General features: G+C 49.3%; 1 protein-coding gene across 1 annotated transcript in view; it reads left to right on the forward strand.

The window, feature by feature from the left end:
- Window positions 5,533-24,178, forward strand: part of FADS2 (fatty acid desaturase 2) — a 37,752-nt gene continuing 19,106 nt past the window's right edge. The window contains exons 1-4 of the mRNA XM_018043056.1: window positions 5,533-5,913; window positions 18,039-18,149; window positions 19,620-19,817; window positions 19,937-20,038. Coding sequence (XP_017898545.1) covers window positions 5,707-5,913; window positions 18,039-18,149; window positions 19,620-19,817; window positions 19,937-20,038 — 618 coding nt within the window. The 5' untranslated portion in view covers window positions 5,533-5,706. The remainder of the gene's footprint in view (window positions 5,914-18,038; window positions 18,150-19,619; window positions 19,818-19,936; window positions 20,039-24,178) is intronic.

Here is a 24,178-nt window from a genome sequence, read left to right on the forward strand (position 1 = left end):
AAACAAAACAGTCAGTTATTTTACCAGCAAAATGGGTGTACATGGGAACAGCAAAGAACTGCAATTTGGTACATACAACCTATGGCAAATCACAAGCAAATCTGAAGAACAAAGCGGAGAACCGATAGAGACAGAGTAGGATAATCAAATAGTTAGCTCAGAAATCCCATTAGGCAATTAAAGAGGGAACTTTAGGGGGCTTTGGGAGACCTCAGTAAGTTAATGATCACTCAAGAAAGCAGGTTTGCTCAACCATAAAACCATGAAACAGAGGCATGAGACATGCCTCAAAACAATAAAACAATAATGGCATGAGACCCACACTCTGCCCAGTGAGCTCAGTGAGTTAATGACCTCCAGGTCATGCTCTCTGCACACATAAAAAACAATAATTTCTAGAAAGGTGACACTTCAAAGTGAAAGCTCCTCATTGTACTGAGACCTGAAATTACTTTTCCAAAGTGCCACGACAGTCCCGGCTTGACCATGTAGGGATATGAAAACTCCACTGTCCAACGTGGAGGAGGAGCTGATGATGGAATCGTGACGTCTACTCAAGAATGAGGAATAAAGTGGTCTCCCCCCCTACACACACACACACACACACACACACACACACACACACACACACACACACACACTTTTCCTTTGATTATAAAACTGTAGCCCACTAAGTTCTCGGGGCACAGCATCCTCTCTCCTACCTACTTGTAAGCACAAGTGTCCTAATCTGATAAATCACTTCTTAGCTATCACTTTGCCTCTTGCTGAATGCCACCTAGCAGTTTCAAAATCATTCTTTGATAGAAAAGAAAGGGAAGCTGGGAGGGGCTGATATAAACAAAGAGTCCATTGGAAGAAACAGGAAGTTTGAAATGTGGTGGCTTTTCATTGGCCGAGTTGGCAGTCTCTCGTTGGCTGGGCTGTTGCAGGGCAAGGAGACGTTCTTCCTTCCTCCTGCTGGGCGCCAAGTAGTAACCTTCTTCCACTGGAGATGCAAAGTGCAAGTCGCTCAGTCGTGTCTGACTCGGCGACCCCATGGACTATACATACAGTCAAAGTGCTTTATATCGGGTTTGCAATTGACATTGAATGGTAGAGCATGAGAGCTCCCTCTTCTGACCTCCCAACTCCATCTTAAATGAGGTTTCTGTTCATTAATTTTCACAATGGCTGGTCCTTGGCTTGGCTTCTTGACCTCAAGAAGCTGTGAAAATTTCCCTCTGAAGATTCCTTATGTAAAGTTCCCTCAAACCAGGTTTTAGACAGCCTACATGATCAATCACTATTCTTGCTGCACTTATGTAGATAATCTGGCCAAGTCTGATGAGGCTATATTTCCTTTGCAAACACTGGTCTTAATTTGTCTATCTTTGGTAGAAATTAAGATGATTTTAAGATGGCTTAAAACCCAACATTCCAAAAACTAAGATCATGGCATCCAGTCCCATCACTTCATGGAAGATAAATGAGGAAAAAGCAATAACAGTGACAGCTTTTATTTTGGGGGGCTACAAAATCACTGTGGATGGTGACTGCAACCATGAAATTAAAAGACAATTGCTCCTTGGAAAAAAAAGCAATGTCAAACCTACACATCATCTTAAAAAGGAGAGACATTACTTTGCCTACAAAGGTCCGTATAACTATGGTTTTTCCAGTAGTCTTGTATGGATGTTAGAGTAGGACCATAAAGAAGGCTGAGTGCCAAAGAATTGATGCTTTTGAACTGTGGTGCTAGAGAAGACTCTTGAGAGTCCCTTGGACAGCAGAGATCAAACCAGTCAATTCTAAAGGAAATCAACCTTGAATATTCATTGGAAAGACTGATGCTGAAGCTCCAATACTTTGACCACCTGATGCGAGGGGCTGACTCATTGGAAAAGACCCTGATGCTGGGAAAGATTGAGAACAGAAGGGGGCAACAGAGGATGAGATGATTGGATGGTATCACCGACTCAATGGATATGGGTTTGAACAAACTCCAGGAGATGGTGAAGGACAAGGAAGCCTGGTGTGCTACAGTCTAAGGGGTTGCAAAGAGTCGGACACAGCTTAGTGACTGAACAGGGTGATTTTAAAGAGAAAAATTGTTTCAACAGCACACCTTTGTAGATACCAGACTCTAGTGCTGTTCATTGTCTTTGAGATTTTGTTATTTACTTGTGAACTGAACTGGATCCTGAATTGAACTGGATCCTGAATTCTACTAGTTTCCTTCAATACCTGGTTATGATGCTCCAAACTAAATTTTCCAATTTTCTCTCACCCTTCTGACTTGGAATCACTAAGAACAAAAGCTGCTCTTTTCCTTGAAACCCTACAGACTGAATGACTTGATATAAACTTCAGAGAAATTGCCACAATAGCTCATGTTTAGGCAATCTTCTTTGTGTTTGTTGTTGTCTGGGCCATTCAGAAAAATTCGATGGGCCCCCAGTATTGCTTCATGATTATCATCAGACATTCAAACTGCGAATCAGGAGAATCTGATTGCCACCACTTGCCCTCCATCTGAAGATGCTTTCAGCCTGACATCTAGAACTGATGTCAGCTCTCACCGGCGGTTCTCAGGACTCAGACATTGGGTTATAACTTGCTCCAATCATTTACTTTGTTTCCTTAGAAATTCCTCTTATTAAGACTCACAAACTTGGAGAATGAATGTATGGTTGCTTGTACACGATGCTGGATTTAAACTGGATAACCAGCAAGAACCTCCTGTATAGTACATGGATTCTACTCAGTGTTATGTGGCAGCCTAGATGGGAGAGGATTTGGGGGAGAATGGATACATATATGTGTATGGCTGAGTCCCTCACTTGAAACCATCACAACATTGTTAATCGTCTATACCCCAATACAAAATTAAAAGTTAAAAAAGAAAAAGAAATTCCTCTTATTAAATACCTGATTTCCTGCACAATATAGGGCTACCTTTGGGGACCCAGTTGCATCACTTACCTCCTGAAATGAGATATATAACTCTAACTGAACTGACCTATTCTCACTATTGGAAACTGGTTCAACATGGTACGGACCAATAGTTACTGGGCTGTGAGACATCTTGGAAAATTTTCAAAGGAATTTTCTGCTATACGGGAACAAAATTTGCCACCACAGAATTTAACTCTTTGGCATAGGGCTATTTCAGGCTGATTACTTTTAAGAAACTGCAGACCATGAGAAGCTCTGAAAACTGAGTAGAAGTTACCCTTTTGTAAGAGGCATTCACATGTACAGGGGAAATCTCCATCTGTAAGGGTATCTCCCTCAGTGTATCGGGAAGAGAAAGATGACCTTATTTCTAGAAACACTTACCAGTGCAAGAGTTCAGTTCAGTTCAGTTCAGTCGCTCAGTCGTGTCCGACTCTTTGCAGCTCCATGGACTGCAGCACACCAGGCCTGCCTGTCCATCAACAACTCTCGAAGTTTACTCAAACTCATGTCCAGTGCAAAAGATAAAGCCTCAAATCCACACAAAACCTAACCTTGTTTACTGTGCTTTTCCTGGTGACCTTCCATAGGTCTCCACCCCCAACGTCTTTTGTTTGTTGTTTTAAATATTTATTTTTATTTATTTATTTATTTGGCTGGGCAGGGACTTAGCTGTGGCATGTGAACTCAGCTTTGGCACGTGGGATCCAGACCAGGGATGGAATCTGGCTCCCTTCACGGAAGAGCGGAGTCTTAGCCACTGGACCACCAGGGAAATCCTACATCTTCTGCTTTAAATATATATGTATTTACTTTTGGCTGCACTGGCTCTTTGGTTGTTACTCATGAGCTTTCTCTAGTTGCGGCAAGTGGGGGCCACTCCTTCTAGTGTGCCAGCTTCTCACTGCAGCGCCTTCTCTTGTTGCAGAGCACCTGCCCTGGGCACAAGGGTTTCAGTACTTGCGGCACACAGGCTTAGCCGCTCTGAGGCATGCAGGATCTTCCCCAACCAGGAATCAAACCAGTGTTCTCTGCATTGGCAGGTGGATTCTTAACCACTGGACCACCAGGGAAGTCCCACATCTTTTTTTTTTTTTTTTTACTGAAGATGGTATTCAGGGTGAAGAGCTTCCACCATGCAATTTTCAGGGAGTTACTCAGTTTTTCTGAGTATCTCACATGTATACAGGAGGTATGAAAAAGTGAAACTGTTAGCCCTTCAGTCCTGTCTGACTCTTTGTGACCCATGGACTGTAGCCCACCAGACTCCTCTGTCCATGGAATTCTCTAGGCAGTAATACTGGAGTGGGTTGCCATTCCTTTCTCCAGGGGATCTCGCCGGACCCAAGGATCAGAACTGGGTCTCCTGCATTGCAGGCAGATTCTTTATCATCTGAGCCTTCAGGCAAGCCCTACAGGAGGTATACATATTATTAAATGCTTGTTTTTCTCCTGATATTATCTTATATCATTTTAGTTATTAGACTAGGCAAAAACCTGGGAGGGTTGAGGAATTTAGCTTTCTAAGCCAGGCAATCCTTTCCCTAGAGCACTAATCCCAAGCAGCTTGGTCCATTGGCGCTGGGGGCCTGCACAGGACCATTCTTTTGATATCCCCATCTTTATCTCCCGGAGTCTGTATAACAGCACTGAACAGTTCATCGTATGAGGTCCTGTATTGTTTCCATAGTATTTCTTCCCAATTGCGAGATTTCTGAGTTCAGGGCCAGAACCAAGTCCTCGCGTCCCCACTCTCCCCACCACGGCGTCCCCCTCCGTCCTCTCCCCACCATGGCGCCGAACACAAGGAAGCACATCAGAGGTTCCACAATTCTTTTCTAAGATCCACTGATTACAGGCTTTGGAGCCCTGAGGAGCCGCAGGCTGGGGTTCCCGCAGGGAGGCTGCAGGAGGGCGCCAGTGTGGACAGCGAGCACAATGTGGAGATACTGGAGTCCCGATTCCAGCGGGTAGGAGAAGGCGTCACCTAACCAGGCTGGTCCCAGTGGAAATAGCCAGCCCGGCGGCTTGGCCGCGCCTGCGCGCCCGCCAGCCCGGCCTCGGGCCGGTCCCCACCGCAAAGCGCGCGGAGCCGCGCAGCCCTCTTTGTGCGGGCATCAGGTGCACACCCGGGAGCGCGGGTCGCCGGCGTGCGCGTAAGCGTCCGGAACCCCAGCCGCCGCCCCCTCTTGCCCGCCAGGCTCCCCTGGGATCTCCTCGGGCGCCCCGGGCTGGAGTGGGGAGAGGGAGGAGTTCGGACACGTAACCGGCCTCCCGGCCCCTCTGAACTCCGCGTGGCCGGGCAGGCGGGGGAGCTGGGAACCGCTGCCCCAGCCCGCTGGCCTTCGAAAGATCCTCCTGGGCCAATGGCAGGAGGGGCGACGCGCCCGGATTGGTGCAGGCGCTCTGCTGATCACTGTGGAAACCCAGGCGGAGGGGAACGCGGGAGGATGCGGAGCCCCGGGCGGGGGGAGCCGGAGGGGCGGGCAGAGGAGGTTTCGAGGCCCTGAGCTACCCAGGAGTTTTCTCTGGAGGCAAAAGTCCACTGCGAGCTGGGGGGGGAGGGGGGGAGGGGGGCGGAGGGAGGGCCGGAGGGAGGGGACCGCTTGGGGGCACTTGGAAGCGGAGAGGAAAGGCAGGGATACTCGAGAGCCAAGGCGAGGAGGCTGGGGGAGGGGACGTCGTGGGAGGAGGAGGAGAAGAAGACAAAAGCCGAAAGCGAGAAGGGCCCGGACCGCAGTGCACTGGGCCACCCGGTCAGCAGGCAGCATGGGGAAGGGGGGGAACCAGGGCGAGGGGGCCACCGAGCTTGAGGCGCCGATGCCTACCTTCCGCTGGGAGGAGATTCAGAAGCACAACCTGCGCACCGACAAGTGGCTGGTCATCGATCGCAAGGTCTACAACATCACCAAATGGTCCAGCCGGCACCCCGGGGGCCAGCGGGTCATCGGGCACTACGCCGGGGAAGATGCTACGGTAAGGGCCTGGGGCCTCTCCCGCCACCCTTCTCCGCTGCAGGAGGGAGGCAGGAGCCGTGGTCCCAGGGCGTCAGACAAGACCTCCAGCGCCGAATGGAGCTTGGCGCGGGGCGGGGGGGGCGTCCCGGAGGGAAGGAAAAGTGTCTACGGCGCTCACCTCCCGCTCCGAATCCTGGTCCCGTGGCACAGCTGGGTCAGCGTGCCGGGTGGTCGGATTTTGGAGCCCGGAGGCAGATCCGAGCGGTGGAGATCCGTGCAGGATCTATCGCGCGCGCTTGGACCCTTGCGTCCGTTCCTTCCGAGTTCATCCGGAGCCCGAGACTCCCCCAAAGCGGGGCGCCGGGACCCTGGGACTTTGGCGCCCCCAGCGTGGAAGATGGCCGCCCCTGGGCCCCGCGGAGAGGAACGGGAGAGGAGCCAGGTGTAGGACTCGGCGCGCGTCCCCCACTCTGCGGCCAGACAAGGGGGCGGGGAAGGAAAGGTCGTCCTCGGCCAGGGCTCGCTCCTGCTGGAATTCCAGTCTCAGACTGTCCGCAATGGCTGCCTCGGAGACCCCGCCTGGTAGCTGCTGTTCCCACGCTTTCGGAAACTAGCGAGACCCCCTCTTCCCCGCCGCAGAGGGCGTTCTTGAAGGGGACGGAGGAGGCGGTGCTGATAGAAACTGGTAGAAAGAAAAAGGGCTGGAGTTCGCAAAGCCCAGGTGGAGAGGAGCTTTGGGAAGGGACGATATAGCAGCACTAGGCTGGCTTGGGCAACAGGTCCGGCTGCACCCGAGGTTACTCTGGGACTTCAGCTCAATGGTCCTCTGTTCCCAAATCCTGCCAAGAATGCCCTTCCTTCATCCTGCCCTGGGAGAGGTAGGGGCGCCCTAGGAGCTTCCCGGAGCCAGGGCTGCCCGTCTCAGTGTCAACTTTAGGCACCAAACCTGCAGCTCTGTGACTGCACAGCACCCCCATCACGCTCCCTCCTCCCCCACCTCCCCCTGAACTCTGAGAGAGGCAGGGAGGAAAGAAAGGGACCACTCTTGGTGGCAGTGAGCCGGAAGCAGAGAAGTCTGACATCGCGGAGAACTTGGGAGAGGTGACTAGGGAGGGATCAACTTGACATAGTTCATCCCACCTGGAGGTCTGGCATGCTGACCTGTTTGGGCTTTTGCTGTTCAAGCTCTATGGGCCTGTCAGTGAGTGGAGTTCTACGTCTCCCTACCTCTTCTATCTCTTTGGGACAGGGGGAGGCAAAGGATGGGGGCAGGTCAGACAGCTGTAATCTAAGCTGTTACTTGGCTCCTTGCTTTGACCAGCAGAGGGTCAGTGATAGCTTTTGCCCCCATCCCATTTTACCTGCTTGTGAACTTGGTTTAAGCCCCTGGGGCTGTGAAAGTGATGGTGACTTAAGTGGGTATAAAATTTTTAAGCACCATCAGTTTATTATTTCATTGGGATCTTTATACAACCCTGTGAGGAGGTGGCGTAAGAGGAGTTCCCAAGTAAAGACTTGACTCTTGGTTGGAGTCTTGCCATGACTTCATTAATAAGTTCTGAAGGTTCCTGTCCATGGTTGAGCCTTCATTGAAAAGTTTCCTAGAAGGAAAAGTCAAAAGCCCGTGGATTGGTCTGATGGATTGGTCTGTTTGTTCCGTTGTTGTTCTCTAGTTGCTCAGTTGTGTCCAACTCTTCTGCAACCCCATGGACTGTAGCCTGCCAGGCTCCTCTGTCCATGAAATTCTCCAGGCAAGAATACTGGAGTGGGTTGCCATTTCCTTCGCCAGGGGATCTTCCCCACCCAGGGATCGAACCCGGGTCTCCCGCATCACAGGCAGATTCTTTACTGTCTGAGCCACCAGGGAGAGGGAAGCCCATTTATTCCGTAGTGTTAAATAAATATATTTTCTTAGGTGGCAAGGCATTTCATAAACTGCAAGCATTAGATAAATGCAATGGAGTATTATTTGCTGCAACATACGAAGTCTAAGCTTGTACTGCTCACTGTATGACAGGCCAGTAGTCAAGAGACAGTTGTTACGGCAAGGAATAAGGACTTTATACCTAAGGCCACCAAACTGAGAAGACAGTGGACTCCTGCCCCAAAGACCCATCTTGCCTGAGTTAGAATTCAGGATCCTTTTATACTGAAAGGGGAAGGAGTAAAGTCGAACACTTCTGGTTTCCATTAGCCTCGTGAGGGAATGTGTTAGTGTCTTCCTCCCTACAGTCATTCACAGGTTTGATCAGGAGGTTTTCTGGGAGCTACACAAAGGTATTAATATTTTAGCTCAGTGTTTATTACCTGGGAAGCAGGGTTCCCAGAAATGAGCCATTATGTATAATTTAAGTTAATAGGCAAACATCCCTTTAGTGATTAACTTGTAATAGACTACAGACAAGGTTCTTCCATATTACGTTATCAGAGAAGTGAGTGTCAGAGTGAGGATTATGTAACAGCTGGAATGTAAAGTAAACAAAGAGGAATTCGGAGGAAACTTTTAAAAATCTATGCCAGGTCCATTTGGTGTAGCAAGAGAGAGAAAGAATCTCTATGCCCAGAGCTTACTGCCTTGTGAGATAAAACTTTTGGGGCATGAAATGCATTAATCTTGTTGAATAATGGTGGAGTGAGCAACTGGATTTCCTCTCTCCCTGTCTCTCTCCCCATCTCTCTCTCTTTCGCTTGGGCCATCTCTCTCTCTCTCCCCCTCCCCATCTCTCTCTCTCTTTCGCTTGGGACCACAATTGAAAAAGACCACACAGGAAGTCTGGTGTCTCTGGAGAGGGGACTCCAGGGACACGGGAACAGGCTGGGAATGGAGAGACTACTTTCTGGTTGTTGAACAAGTGGCTTTGCCCTTGGGCGTAGACTTCCTCAGAGTGGGGGCAGTGAGAGTATTTACAGTCCTGTAAAGTTTGGGAAGGGCTGATGGGTAGATAGAGGTCAGCCTCCTGGGAGCACTCGAGTGCACCGTTCTGAGCCAGTCTAGATGCAGTAGAAACCTCACTGGAGGCTGGCAGTCAAGCAAGCCAGATAATCTAGGGCCTCAACAGGGGATTTTCCTGTTACCGAAGAGCAAGAACAAGCAGTTGTCATTTGGTCCTTCTGCTTTCAAGCATAAAAAATGAAACTAAATTTTTACAGCTCACAAGGCACAATTGTACAGATCAGGCCTGTAGTGAGTAGCTCTCATTGATCTTGGGTTTAAAAACCTTGCTCTCTTGGCAGCGTGCCTGCTGAGTTGATTCAGTTGTGTCTGACTCTTTGTGACCCTATGGAGCTCGCCAGACTCCTCTGTCCATGGGATCCTCCAGGCAAGGATACTGGAGTGGGTTGCCATGCCCTTCTCTAGGAGATCTTTCCAACCTGGGGATCAAACCCACATCTCTTAACATCTCCTGCACTGGGAGGCAAGTTCTTTACCACTAGCACCACCTGGGAAGCCCCTCTTGGCAAAGTGAAGTCACTCAGTCGTGTCCAACTCTTTGCGACCCCATGGACTGCAGCCTACCAGGCTGCTCCGCCCATGGGATTTTCCAGGCAAGAGTACTGCAGTGGGCTGCCATTTCCTTTTCCAGGGGATCTTCCCAGCCCAGGGATCGAACCTGGGTCTCCCTCATTGCAGACAGACGCTTTACCATCTGAGCCACCAGGGAAGCCCCTCTTGGCAACACTCAGACCATTATCAGGATTTACCATCAGGGAGGCCTCCTAGCCCATCTTCCCTTCCTGCCTCCTCTACTCCTTCCTTCCTGTTTTCACCTTGGGTTTCTTCCCCTCTAGTCCTCCGACTCTTCTCCGGTCTTTGCCTTGCTGTGGGCCCTTGCCTGTGTCCCAGGGTCCTCTTTCAGAGGCAGAGTCCCACCGCTGCAGAACTTTTTTTTTCTCTATTTTTCAGTTGAAGTATAGTTAATTTACAGTGTTGTGTCAGTTTCAAATGTACCGCAAAGTGATTCAGTTATATACATACATACAGATTTCAGACTCTTTTTCAGATTCTATTACAAGATATCGCATATGGCTCCCTGCGGTATACAGTTATGTCCTCGTTGTTTATGTATTTTATATATAATAGTGAGTATGTGTTAATCCCAAACTCTCAATTCATCTCAAACCTCCTTCCCACCCTCCATCCAGAACTTTTCATGTTTAACAAAGACTCATCATACATTTTCGGGCTTCCCTGATGGCTCAGCAGGTAAAGAATCTGCCTGTAATGCAGGAGGTGTGAGTTCAGTCCCCAGGTCAGGAAGATCCCCTGGAGGAGGAAATGCAACCCACTCCAGTATTCTTGCCTGGAAAATCCCACGGACAGAGGAACCTGGTGGGCTGCAGTCCATGGGGTGAAGAATCTAAGCATGCTATTACAGTTACTCATCACACATTTTCCCCAGCATCTCTGTAGCCCCAAGTTGGTCCTGGGCACAAAGGTGAATATCTAAAAGGTAGTGAATGCACCTGCTGGCTTTGCTTCTCTCCTTTCAAACTGAGACTTGAATCTGGAACTTTTCCCTCTAGACCCCAGCTGCCCCACCTCTCTGCATTGTCACAGGGACTTTTCCTGCCCTGTCTGCATCCATCGCCTCTGGGAACCCAGGGAAGGTGAGCAGAGGTCAAGATTCATTCCTCTTTTCACTTCTCCTAGGCTGTTCTTGGGAAAAGGTGACAGGTTGAAAATGGAATGAATCTCTGGCCTCCTTGAGTCAGGAGGCTGCAGGTTTGAAAGGCAGAGGACCTGGGTTTGAGTCCTGGCTTTAGGAATCCTAGGCAAGGCACTTAACCCTGAACTTCACTTTCCAGGTCTATGAAATGGGAAGGTTAATTATTATCAGGCTCACAGTGGCTATGGGTGGGTCATTCTTTAAATTTCAAAACACTCTACTGGTGTGCAGGGTCACTAGTGTGGGACCCTTAGCCTCCTGCACACGGGTATACAGGTTCCCAGCATGCATAATAGTTCAGTTCAGTCACTCAGTTATGTCCAACTCTTTGCAACCCCATGGACTGCAGCACATCAGGCTTCCCTGTCCATCACCAACTCCCAGAGCTTGCTCAAACTCAAGTCCAGCGAGTTGGTGATACCATCCAGCTGAAACCGTTTACCTCAGATTGAGACTCGAACCCACATGGCTGGGACTCAGACCCTGCCAAAACCCAGTTTGGGACTTGAAACAGCCAAAACCCATGGTACCTGGTTTCAGGACATAATGAAGCTCAGGTTCTTGATGTCTCATCACAGAAAGAATTCAGTGAGAGAGAAAGTGATAGGTAAGAAGTGGATTTACTCAGATATAGAGAGAAGCACGCTCCACAGACTCAGTGTGGGCCATCACAGAGGGCGAATGCGGCCTCAAAATTTGATGTGGTTAGTTTCTATAGGCTGGGTAATTTCATATGCTAATGAGTGGGAGGATTATTCCAGCTATTTTGGGGGAAGGGGTGGAGATTTCCAGGATTTGGGCCACCGCCCACTCCTTGGTCTTAACAGTGCTGTGGAACGGTCATGGCACCTCTGGGTATGTCATTTCACTGTTGACTGAGGATTAAGATCTAGTCTTCTCTGCCACTTTGGTCCCATTTGATTCTAATTGGTTCATGTTGTGTCCTTGGGCTGTGTCATTCTTTTAAAAGTTGTGCCCTGCCCCTTTCCCTCCTGTTACACAACCATCTCATCCTCTATCATCCCCTTCTCCTCCTCCCTTTAATCTTTCTCAGCAATAGGATCTTTTCCAATGAGTCGGTTCTTTGCATCAGGTAGCCAAAGTATTGGAGTTTCAGCTTCAGCATCCGTCCTTCCAATGAATATTCAGAACTGATTTCCTTTAGGATTGACTGGTGTGATCTCCTTGCTGTCCAAGGGGCTCTCAAGAGTCTTCTCCAACACCACAGTTGAAAAGCATCAATTCTTCGGCTCTCAGTTTTCCTTATGGTCCAACTCTCACATCCATACACGATCACTGGAAAAACCATAGCTTTGACTATACGGACCTTTGTCAGTAAAGTAATGTATCTGCTTTTTAATATGCTGTCTAGGTTTGTCATGGGCTTCCCTCGTGGCTCAGTTGGTAAAAAGAATCCACTTGCAATGTGGGAGTTCAGTTCAGTTCAATCGCTCGGTCGTGTCCGACTCCTTGTGACCCCATGAATCCCAGCACACCAGGCCTCCCTGTCTATCACCAACTCCCGGAGTTCACTCAAACTCATGTCCATCAAGTTGGTGATGCCATCCAGCCATCTCACCCTCTGTCGTCCCCTTCTCCTCCTGCCCCCAATCCGTCCCAGCATCAGAGTCTTTTCCAATGAGTCAACTCTTTGCATGAGGTGGCCGAAGTACTGGAGTTTCAGCTTTAGCATCATTCCTTCCAAAGAACACCCAGGGCCGATCTCCTTTAGGGTGGACTGGTTGGATCTCCTTGCAGTCCAAGGGACTCTCAAGAGCCTTCTCCAACACCACAGTTCAAAAGCATCAATTCTTCGGCGCTCAGCTTTCTTCACAGTCCAACTCTCACATCCATACATGACTACTGGAAAAACCATAGCCTTGACTAGACGGGCCTTTGTTGGCAAAGTAATGTCTCTGCTTTTGAATATGCTATCTAGGTTGGTCATAACTTTTCTTCCAAGGAGTAAGTGTCTTTGAATTTCATGGCTGCAATCACCATCTGCTGTGATTTTGGAGCCCCCCCAAATAAAGTCTGACACTGTTTCCACTGTTTCCCATCTATTTCCCATGAAGTGATGGGACCAGATGCAATGCAGGAGACCTGGGTTTGATCCCTGGGTTGGGAAGATCCCCTGGAGAAGGGAGAGGCTACCCACTCCAGTATTGTGGCCTAGAGAATTCCATGGACTGTATAGTCCACAGGATCGCAAAGAGTCGGACACGACTGAGTGACTTTCACTACACTACTGCTACTACTAGGTTTGCCATAGCTTTTCTTCCAAGGAGCAAGTGCCTTTTCATTTCATGGCTGCAGTCACCATCTGCAGTGATTTTGGAGAGCCAAGAAAATAAAGTCTTGTCACTCTTTCCATCGTTTCCCCATCTATTTGCTCTTTCACTTTTATCAAGAGGCTCTTAAGTTCCTCTTTGCTTTCTGACATAAGAGTGGTGTCATCTGCATAACTGAGGTTACTGATAGTTCTCCCAGCAGTCTTGATTCTAGCTTGTGCTTCATTCAGCCTGGCATTTCGTATGATGTACTCTGCATGTAAGTTGAATAAGTAAGGTGACAACATACAGCCTTGATGTACTCATTTCCCAATTTGGAACCAGTCTGCATAGTAGGGAGTTCAGTAAACCAGAAAAGAACAAGCTGGAAGCAGAGGAAACTTGGTGACCTCTTTGTTGCCAAAGGTAAAAGATATTTACATGAAACCCCTCTGTGTCTTTGCCTGGAGGGCAGCTCCACCCTCTCAGCTAGATCTCTGTGGGAGCAGTCCACTTCCTGCCAGCTGCAGCCTCCGGGAGGTCATGTACCCAGCCCCAGCATTGCTGCTATGTTCTGCATTTTACTGAGTTGTGTTTCCTTGCTGTAATCCCTTCATGCCGGGGTTACCTGTGCCTGGCATCAGCAGGGACCCTCTCGTCAGGAGCCCTCTGGCCACAGAACCCCACCCCATCCCCACCCCAGCCTCCATTGCTTCTTTCTCTTGAAGGGGACATGGCACAGGGGCTTCCCACCCTGCCCTCATGCTGCTTAACTCTCCCCACTGTGGAAAGGAAGTCAGCATCCTTGGATCCAGCTGAGAACAAAGGGTCCCTCCTCGGCATCTCCCTCTGTAACCCCTTGTTCTTCAGAATCCCTGTGCCTGGGGCTGCTGCCTGCAGCATTGTCTGCCCTGGGTTTGCTTCTCCTGAGCTTCCCCAGTCCCTGGCCATGTGCCCAGAAGTAGGGAGCTGGATTAGAGATTCACCTTGCTCTGCAGAGGTGGGAGGCTTCCGAAAATTTGCCGGCCAGTGCAGGAGACGTAAGAGACGCAGGTTCGAGATCTGAGTCTGGAAGATCCCCGGGAGTAGGAAATGGCAACGCACTCCAGTATTCTTGCCTGGAAGAATCCCATGGACAGAAGACGAGCCTGGTGGGCTACAGTCTATAGTCTTGCAAAGAGTTAGATACCACTGAGCACACACACAGCACGCCGCAGAGGTGGACATGGCCAGAAATAAGACGTGACCCCTGAGGGTCAGAGCAGGAGCAGCTGTGAGTTCTGCTCAGCACATGGGGGCTGGACAGGGAGGATCTCTTCATGCAGAAAGGGCTGGCATGCATGGGAGCCGGGAGATGGTGGAAGCAGGAACTGGTGAAGGTCTTTCATTTGGGAATCTGGGTGTTCTGGTCCTTTATCTATAGTGTAACCTCCCTAGCATCTAATACACACATCTACCCTCCTGGGGGTGGGTCTGCCTCCCCTGCCGCCCAGCTGCTGGCCACTCCCTCCCCTTCACCTGCGTCCCTGGCCTTCCTGGAAAGTCTTTGGTTCCAATCTCCCTGTCAGATGAGGATAAAGCCTGCTTCCAGTTCTTGTTCCAAAGTCAACATGTGGATTGGCCTGTACTACCTTGCCCCTTGGCCTACCTTATGTGAGCCAGATGCTTTAACCGAGCAGCTGCTGGGAGCCCCCTGCAGCCTTGTGAGGGGCCCCTGTGACACTTGAAAGGGGGACCACAAAAAGTGGTCAACTTTCAGGAGGAAGAAGCTCATTTTGATTGAGGCCTTTGTATGAACAGGGCTTCCCTGGTGGCTCAGATGGTTAAGAATCTGCCTGCAATGCAGGATCCTATCCAGGTTCTGTCCTTGGGTCAGGAAGATTGCCTGGAGGAGGAAATGGCAACCCGCTCCAGTATGCCTGCCTAGGGAATCCCATGGACAGAGGAGCCTGTCAGGCTGCAGTCTACAGGGTCACAAAAGGATCAGACAAGACTGAGCGAGTAAACAACAACTGCCACTTGAATGTCACCTTCCCAGGCTCCAGTGCCTTGATCTGTAAAGTGGGGCTTGAGGCTTCAGGGGGGTAATGGAGACCACTTTCCTTTCTCCCCACCTGGCATGCTGTGGCCCTTCCTCTCCCTTGGCCTCTGGAGATGGCCCAGGGGTGGCCTCAGTCAGGACAGGAGTCTTATCCACTCTACCAGGTTCCTCAGTCCAGGCAGAGGCTGGGAGATGTGACTTGGACCTGGTGGGGGGAGGCAATGGGCGCTGGGTGAGAGGCGATGGCCTGGCAGAGTAGAGATTGTTTCATTATTATCAGCCGTTGTTCGTTAGGAAACTGCCATACCGAGAACTTCCCCTTTGCTTCTCAAAAGCTGTGGTGTCATTTGAGGTGAAGCAGTGACTGGGTCTTTCTCAGCTCTGACTTTGGAAGGCTGTGCTCACTGCAGGTCGGCTTCCCAGTGTCTCAGTGGTAAAGCATCCGCCTGCAATTCAGGAGCTGCCCAGGATGCAGGTTCGATCCCTGGGTTGGGAAGATCCCTGGAGGAAGGCATGGCAACCCACTCCAGTATTCTTGCCTGGAGAATCCCATGGACAGAGGAGCCTGGTGGGCTGCAGTCCATGGGGTCGCAAAGAGTCGGACCTGACTGAAGCGACTTAGCATGCCCGCACACTCACTGCCTTACCACCAAGGCCAGTGGGGGCTCCTGATGAGCCCTTTCTCAGGCCCTTGGAACTGTGGGGCGGGAGGGTCCTCACATGCAGAGGAGATGGAGCCGGGGGTGGGGTGGAGGTGGCTGCTCACCCGAGGCTCCTCGCTGCCTGATCTGGGCCCCTGCAATAGCAGCCCATCTCTTCTCTGAAGGGGTACTTGCTCTGATCCTCTGCTGCTACCCCTTTTGGTTCAGCAAGGTAGGGGTGCAGACATTTTTAAAAGGCTCCAGGCCCAGTTTTCCTCTGCACAGAGTGTTGCTTTGTCAGTCTGTTCTAGACACAAATAGAATAAAGACCAGGCAAAAGGGCTTGATGCCAGGAAACGGACGAAGACTGGCAATTACCCTTGTGAGATAGTTGGGCAGGGGGGCTGAACACACTTTTATGAGTTGTCAGCATCTTCCTCATTTCTTCCTTGTTTTTTCTCAATTTTTGAAAATTTCCAAATATACAGAAAAGTTGGAAGAACTGAACACTTGTGTATCCTTAACCAAGATTCACTAATCTCAGCATTTTGCCACATTCACATTCCTCTTTATGCATATCTGCATGTTTTTCGCTGAATCATATGAAAATAATATGAAAATAAACTGCATCATTATTAAGCCATTTCAGCATCCTCTAAGAACAGGGACATTCTCTAACATAATCACAATACTTTGGTTACATTTAAGAAAATGAATACTGGTGCTTTATTAATTTTTAATATAATTTATTTATGACTGTGCTGGGTCTCTGTTGCTGCTTGCCAGCTTTTCTCTAGTTTTGCGGTGTGGGCTTCTCATTGCAGTGGTTTCTTTTGTTGCAGAGCAAACTCTAGGGCCTGTGGGCTTAGTCGCCCAGCAACATATGGAATCTTCCCAGGCCAGGGATCAAACCCGTGTCCCCTGCACAAGCAGGCGTATTTTTAACCTCTGGACCATCAGGGAAATTCAACACTGATTCTTTTAACATGACCAGATATCTTGTCCATATTCAAAATTTCTCACTCCACCCCAGAATGTCTTGGAGAACTGCTGGGTTCCCCCCACCCCAAACAGGAGCCTTTCAAATCAAATACTGCAGTGTTTATAGCCTGTTGTTATATCTTTTTCTGCCTCTTTTAACCTAGGGCCCCTGCTTCCCCACACCTCCGACACACACAGAGGCATCCTCACTTTTCTGCAGCTACATTGATCTTTCCCAGTTGTTTCTCATGGTGTCATTTGATTTGTTCTTCTCTCCAAGCGAAGTCGCAAGACTTGATTTTTTTAAAATTTTAAGTTAAAATGTAGTTGATGTCCAGTATTATGTTGGCTTCCCAGGTGGCTCAGTGGTAAATGATCTGCCTGCCTCTGCAGGAGAAGCATGAGATGGAGGAGACATGGGTTTGATCCCTGGGTCAGGAAGATCCCCTGGAGGAGGGCATGGCAACTCACTCCAGTATTCTTGCCTGCAGAATCCCACGGACAGAGGAGCCTGGTGGGCTATAGTCCCTGGGGTCGCACAGAGTCAGACATGACTTATGACCGTGCAGGCACACACAGTATTAGGTTAGTTTCAGGTGCACCTTGAAGCTCAGTTTGATGCAAGATGAACATTGTCTATCACTATATCCACCATGGAGGTGGGGGACTCTGTTGTCAGCTCATCTCTAAAAGAAATGCTATATCTGTTTCATGTAACTTACATAACATGTATAGGAGAAAATTGGGGAAAAAATATCCTGATATATTAGCAGTGGTGGTCATTCTCTGAGTGGTATTATTTTCCTGTTTATTCTTCTGTACATTTTGTGAATTTGCCAAAATTATCCACATTGCTTAATAATTGGGAAAAAAAAAGATTAAAAGGCACAGCATTCATTCTTTTAATTTTAAAAGCAATGCAGCAGTATTAGAGTTTGGAAAGTTTGCAGATAAAGCAAGGCCTGATGCCACAGGCTTAACACATAACAGTTTAGAGATCTGCATAAAAGAGCTTTCATAATCTTCGTAATTATTTTCATACCTTTTAGAAATATGAAAAAGCTCCTCTCACCAATGCTTTTATGTAATCATGTATTTGTTTTGGGTATAGCATCATCTAAGCACATTTTACATGCCTGTGGTAGGCTCCAGGCTTGTTCTTTGTTGACAGCCGTGTGCACCGCGTGGTGGGTGGCGTAGTTTGCCGGGAACCAGGCAGCTGGCAGAGTAGCCCTCAGAGAATTTGGTTCCCAGCCCTGCCCAGCCTGCATCCCTGGAGGGGCATGTTTTTTGGTAAACATCCTTGGCGAGCTCAGCTGCCCCTCATCAGGGTGCAGCTCCATGTGGCATCTCCATGGGAATCCGGCGCCGAGGGACCTGCCAAGAGGAGGCTCAGAGAACACTTGGGGTCGGATGACGGATGCCCCGTTTGGTGTCCTGGGGTCCTAGTGGCACAGAGCTTCTCCTGCCCTCCCTGGGGGGGAGGCGCTGTTCGGAGCTACAATAGAGGTCCTTGTACTCACCACCTGCCCCCTGCTCTCCAGGACGCCTTCCTGGCCTTCCACCGCAACCTTGATTTTGTACGCAAGTTCATGAAGCCCCTGTTAATTGGCGAGCTGGCCCCTGACGAGCCCAGCCAGGACCGTGGCAAGAATGTGAGTCTGACCGGATGAGGAAGGAGGGGAGGGCTGGGGTGGCGGGAAAGGGATCACCCCAAAATGGTGAGTGTAGGGTGCCGGGTAGGAGCCGTTGTGCCCGTCCAGGGAGAACCGTTGCTCGTCACCTGAGGTCAGGGAGGACTCCCCTGGCCCTAGTGAGCCCACCTCCTCCTGTGCCAGCTTGGGCTTGCCTCCCACGCCCACCCTTGGAGTAATTCATTCCTAGCCTCTCCACCTGTGGGGCCTCAGTGGTGCCAGGCTGGGCACAGAGGGTTTCCCTCTTGCCCAATCTCTTGCCCTTATATCTGGGCTTTCTTCTCCCTCATGCCCTGCCCCTGCCTCCTAGCTTCCCTCTTTCTCCCCGTGATACCCTCTTTTCCAGACCAACCCTTGACTCTGCCTCCCATGTGCCCAGCGCACTGAGCCTTCTCCTGTCTGATAGAGAGTTCAGAACAAAAGGTGCATGTCAGGTAGTAGAAAACATAAGCTTTTTAATAATTTAATTTAGTTCATGTATTTGGCCACACCACATGTGGGATCTTAGGTTCTCTGACCAGGGATCAAACTCACGTCCCCAGCAGTGGAAGCTTGGTCTTAACCAGTGGACCTCCAGGGAAGTCCCTAAGCTTTAAAAAAAAAAAAAAAAAAAAGGTATAAATTAGACATAACAAAACCATTTTAACCTTTCTTAAATAAAATATTTATTTTATTTTGGCTGTGCTGGGCAGCTTGCAAGGATCTCACTTCCTTTATCAGAGATTGAATCCAGGCCCTTAGCAGTGAAAGGATGGAATCCCAAGCACTAGGCAACCAGGGAATTCCCCATTTTAACTATCTGGAAATACACAGTTCAGTGGCTTTGAGTACATTCACATTGTTGTGCAACCATCACCACCATCTGTCTGTAGAACTTTGTCATCACCCCACACTGAGACTCTGTTTCAATTAAACATTAACTACCCATCTGTCCCTCCCAACAGCTCCTGGTAAACACTGTTCTTTCTATTGAAGAATCTCTTCTAGGTTCCTCATAGAAGGGGACTCATAAGTATTTGTCTCTTCATGTCTGGCTCAATTTCGCTTAGCTTAATGTCTTCAGGGTTTGCTCATTAGCAGCGTGTGTCATCACTTCCCTCCCTTTTGAAGACTGTGGAATATTCCATTGTATGCATGCACCACGTTTTATTCAGCCCGTTAATAGAATTTGGGTTGTTTCTGTCTTTGACCTATTTTGAATAATGCTGCTACCCGAAATGGACAGCATTTTGAGTGGAATCCTTTCTTTGCCACTGAACTGGCTGTGGACGAACACATAGTTCCAAGGCTGTGCCAGCTCCAGGCAGGTATAGAGCAACAGGAGCTGCTATAGTGCATAGCAGCTGGGCTCCTCCGGAGCTTGAGTGTGTGGATTGGTACCCCCTGGAGCAGCTGGGCGGTTGACTCCTTCCTCGTGCTCTGGCTCAACAGTCCCAGATCACCGAGGACTTCCGGGCCCTGAGGAAGACTGCTGAGGACATGAACCTGTTCAAGAGTAACCAGCTCTTCTTCCTTCTCCACCTGGCCCACATCATCGCCATGGAGAGCATCGCCTGGTTCACTATCTTCTACTTTGGCAACGGCTGGATTCCAACCATCATTACGGCCTTCGTCCTTGCTACCTCTCAGGTGAGGCGTGACACCCTCACCTGTCACTTGAAGCCCCTGCCCCCTGCCTCCCCCAGCTGGCAGAGGCCTGGTGCCTAGGTGCCGATGCTCTGAAAGCCTCCGTGGCCCTCTCTCCCCAGGCCCAGGCTGGATGGCTGCAACACGATTACGGCCACCTCTCTGTTTACAAGAAGTCCATGTGGAACCACATCGTCCACAAGTTCATCATCGGTCACTTAAAGGTAAATGTCGGCCACCCTGGGGATCCATTCCATCAGCTAGTGGTGGGCACAGTGCCATCTCGCTTCCCTCGGAGCAGGTCACCTCTCCGGTCAGTGTCCTGGCTGAGCTGCAGGACCTGCTAACCCTCTGCTTCTCTGAGCTTCCAAGGCCTGTCTCCTCACCACACTAGACACACAAAACCAGGGTATTGGTTATAAAAACAGGCACTTGCTTCTTAGTTGATTACATTTGTTTCCTTACCTAAGGGCTTACTGATAAATTCCTTTCAGTTTGGGGCCAGTAAAGAAGCAGTCTCTCTTACTCTTTTTTTTTTTTTTTAAATTAAAGCAGAGTTGGTTTACAAGGTTCTGTTAATCTCTGCTGTACAGCAAAGTGATGCAGTTATATATGGGCTTCTGGTGGGCTTCCCTGGTGACACTAGTGGTAAAGAACCTGCCTGTCAATGCAGGAGATGTAAGAGAGGAGAGTTCGATCCCTGGTTCAGGAAGATTCCCTGAAGAAGGAAAAGGCAACACACTCCAGCATTCTTGCCTGGAGAATCTCATGGACAGAGGGAGAAGCCTGGCAGGCTATAGTCTATAGGGTCGCAAAGAGTCGGGCATGACTGAAGCAACTTAGTATGCAAGCATATATACATTCCTTCATTCCTTTTTCAAATTATTTTCCATTATGGATAATGAATACAGTGCCCTGTGCTACACAGTAGGTCCTTGCTGTTTACTCGTTCCATATATAATAGCTTGCACCTGAAGAAACACTCTCTCTTGATACATCGGTATGCTTCCTGCATCAGATGATGTTTTATATCTGAGACATCGTGTTTCTCTTAAGCCTTTAGATAAGGGACTTCAAACACTGTACTGAGCCAAAGGGCAAGAGTTGTGTAAAACCCAGAAGGGCAGGTAGCTGCCTCATCGCCGTACAGATCAGGAGGCAGACCTGCAACAGCCTTGTAGTTTGGCAAGTTTGTACAAAGACGAACTGGACTTGCCAGCGACCTTGTGCTCATGTGATAGGCGTTATCTCTGGTTTTGGAAATAAATCCTTGCCAAGTCTCCCTTCGAAACAGATTCTCATCCTCCTGCCCAGCCCTACCCCAGCAGCATCCAGCTGCAAAGACTCCCATCCCTCCCTACCTTGACTTGGGAAAAGCTATGTGTCTGGGTTAAAATGTCAACCCCTGCAACCCGACGACATCCAGTCTTCAACTTGTCGGCTCTGGATCTGGTTGGGAGTGAATTACCACTGAACTGGTAACCAGTTCCTTAGCACGCAGTTTGCGTGGCCCTGAGCCTGAAGCTGTCTGAGAACCTGGTTTCTTTCCAGAATTTCAGGGGTGAAGGATGCACATAGTAGAGCACTTTGTTTCATTTTATGCCTTTTTCTGTTGGAGAAAACCCTCCTCGGTGTTGAAAGTAACATTTCACTCCAGACCCAGGTTATCCTTACACACTTAACAAAGATGGACTTTGTCCTGTTTCCAGATTCTGGGTGGGAGCCGGGAGGGCCTGTCCCTCCTGGTGTCCGTGTGTCCTTGAAGGGCTCTGGGACACAGCTCTTGTGTCAGAAGATGAGGTTGGGAAAGGGGATTGGCCTTCTTTTAGAACGTTGATTTGTGAAATCTGGAGTGACGGAGTACTCAGGCTGGGAGGCTCTAGGAGGCCAGGGCCCGGGTTCTGTTGATGGCTTGCCAGCTCCCTGCTAGCTGTGTCCATGCTGTGTCCAAGCCAGTGGCATAACTGGGCAGCTCAGTCAGGGGAGCCCCAGAGCGAGGAGCATCCCGGGCTTCACAGCATCGCTCTGGCACGTGGTGGGCACATGGCTGCAGACAAGCCTGTAGGTCCAGCTGTTCCTCTGGTCCCTTTGCTGGGATAGAAGGGAACTGGCTGGGGAAGGTCTTCAAGGGCCCCACCAACTCAGATGTCTTAGCTCAGCCCACTGAGGGTACTGAACGGGGCGCCGGGAGCTTCAGGATGCTGGGACCCGCTTCTTAATGCCAGCCCGTGGGATTCCCCGGGCGAGACCTCAACCTCCCGTCTATGCCTTTTCCTTTGGTCCCCATCACTTCTGGTGGCCATTTCTTCCCATGTCACTTCAGGTGGCCATTTCTTCCCGGGGTTAACCTTGTACAGACATGGTTCTGTGAGGGTGAGCCTCTGTTTGGCATTGCACCCAGGATGGAAATGCAAACCGCTAGGCCTGGCACCATCTAGACTGCATCTGGAGATGGAAATCTTTGGAACCTAGAGTCTTTCCTCAGCCTTATCTGGGGCCACTAGGGCTGGGACTAGGGCGAGGCAAGTGAGCACACAAGTGTGTGCCAGGAACGCAAAATTTAAGCAACGACAAAAAGAATCAGGAATGAAATAAGTAGCATTTTAATGCAATATTTTAAAAGCTTTTAAATTTTATTTTGGGGTATAAGCTGGTTAACAATGTTGTGATAGTTTCAGGTGGACAGCAAAGGGACTCGGCCATACATATACATGTATCCATTCTTCCCCAAAGTTCCCCTCCTATCCAGGCTGCCATGCAATATTTTTTTTAAGTAAAATTAATGCAAAATTTAAAAAAAATCCACAAGCAACAAAATACCAACATTTTAAATAAAGATTAGGACTTTGAGACATATTGGAATATGAAACTGAAGGACAACTTATATCTTACATACATGTTTTTATGTGTTTGCTCTCTCTCTTTTTTTTAACCGGTTGAATTTCATTCACCAGAGCGTTAAAGTAGTTGAAAGCTACTTAAAATTTGGAAAGGTGGTATATAAAAAGTCCCAAGATGAAGTTTAAGTTTATTATTTATACTGAAACCAAATTTATTATTATTTTACTTCAGTTTAATTAAAAATTACTCGACTGTTGCTTGGTTGAGAGAGATTGTCAAACTTGGCAGTTCTCTCATTTCAAAACAAGATGAGCAAAAGGGTGATAGATTTTTGAAAATATTGCTAATGAGGCTCTACTACGGCTCTCCCAGAACTGTTGGCGCCAACCAAGGAGGCTTTCTCTCCGCTTCTGTGATGGCCCACGCTCCCCTTCCCCCAAGGCCATCCCCTGGCCTCTGTCAGAAAAGGGACCCTCGCTCTGTCTGCCCCCTCCTAGCCAGTATGCTGCCCAAGGGCAGACCTTCTGAGTGGCCTCCCAAAGCTTTCACAGCCCTGTCAGCGCATCCCAGTGTGGAGTGAGACCCCTCAACCCATGTGGAGTGGAGACCTCCTCAACCCCAGTGTGGGGTGAAGCCCCTCTCGGTGTGGAGTGAGGCCCCCTACCCCAGTGTGGAGGGAGGCCCTACTCTCCCTTGGTAGACAGTGGCTGGCCTCCTTCCCTGTTCCATCCCCAGGATAGGCACCATTGAATCATGGCTCCAAGGCAGGCAGGGCTGCCCTGTCCCAGGAATGGCATGTAAAGTTGGGCCTAGTGAAGAAGAATGGGAGAGAACCAGCAGAGAAGAGCACCATCAAAAGCTATTTCATCATTACACCCCATGCCAAGTTCGGGGGTGGCCCCACCTTGCCACATCTCATCCTCATGGTGCTAACAGCCCGCCTTTCTTTCCTCCAGTTATTCATTCAACAAACATCTCTTGGTTGGTGTATTCTAAACCTCATGTTTCACTTACCTTGCCAGGGACTCCATTGTGCTTTTCCCAGGAACTTGGCTCCTTTTGGCTAGAAAGACCAATGTATCATCTCATTTCCCAATCCTCTAAGCTCTCGTTAGCTGTTATTTTTTATTTTTGCTCTGTTGGGTTTGGAGGCCCAGGGACCTGAGGTCATCGCAAAGGCCACAGCTGCTCAGAGCTGTTCCCACCCACGGCCCTTAGGGTCCAGAGACTGTGTTTGTACCCAAACATCTTCCAAGTGAAATGTTTGTTTTTGCAATTAGGCCTTTTTGTAGATGGCCGGACCCTAGGCCAAAACATTGATTGATCCAGCAGCTGTTCACCCGTGAAACCCTCATGCTGACAAGTCAGAGGAGTTTTGTTTCCTTCTTTGTGTGACTGGGTGACTCCATGAAGGGACATGCCCTCAAAATACATCCGGAGTTGGAGCTGGTGAGACAGAAATTCATGGCCTTGAAAGAAATACTCACGTAATGCTTCTTGTCTCCTAGAGTCATAATTTTATT

This window comes from Capra hircus, chromosome 29, assembly GCF_001704415.2.
Source record: "Capra hircus breed San Clemente chromosome 29, ASM170441v1, whole genome shotgun sequence".
Lineage (NCBI taxonomy): Eukaryota > Metazoa > Chordata > Mammalia > Artiodactyla > Bovidae > Capra > Capra hircus.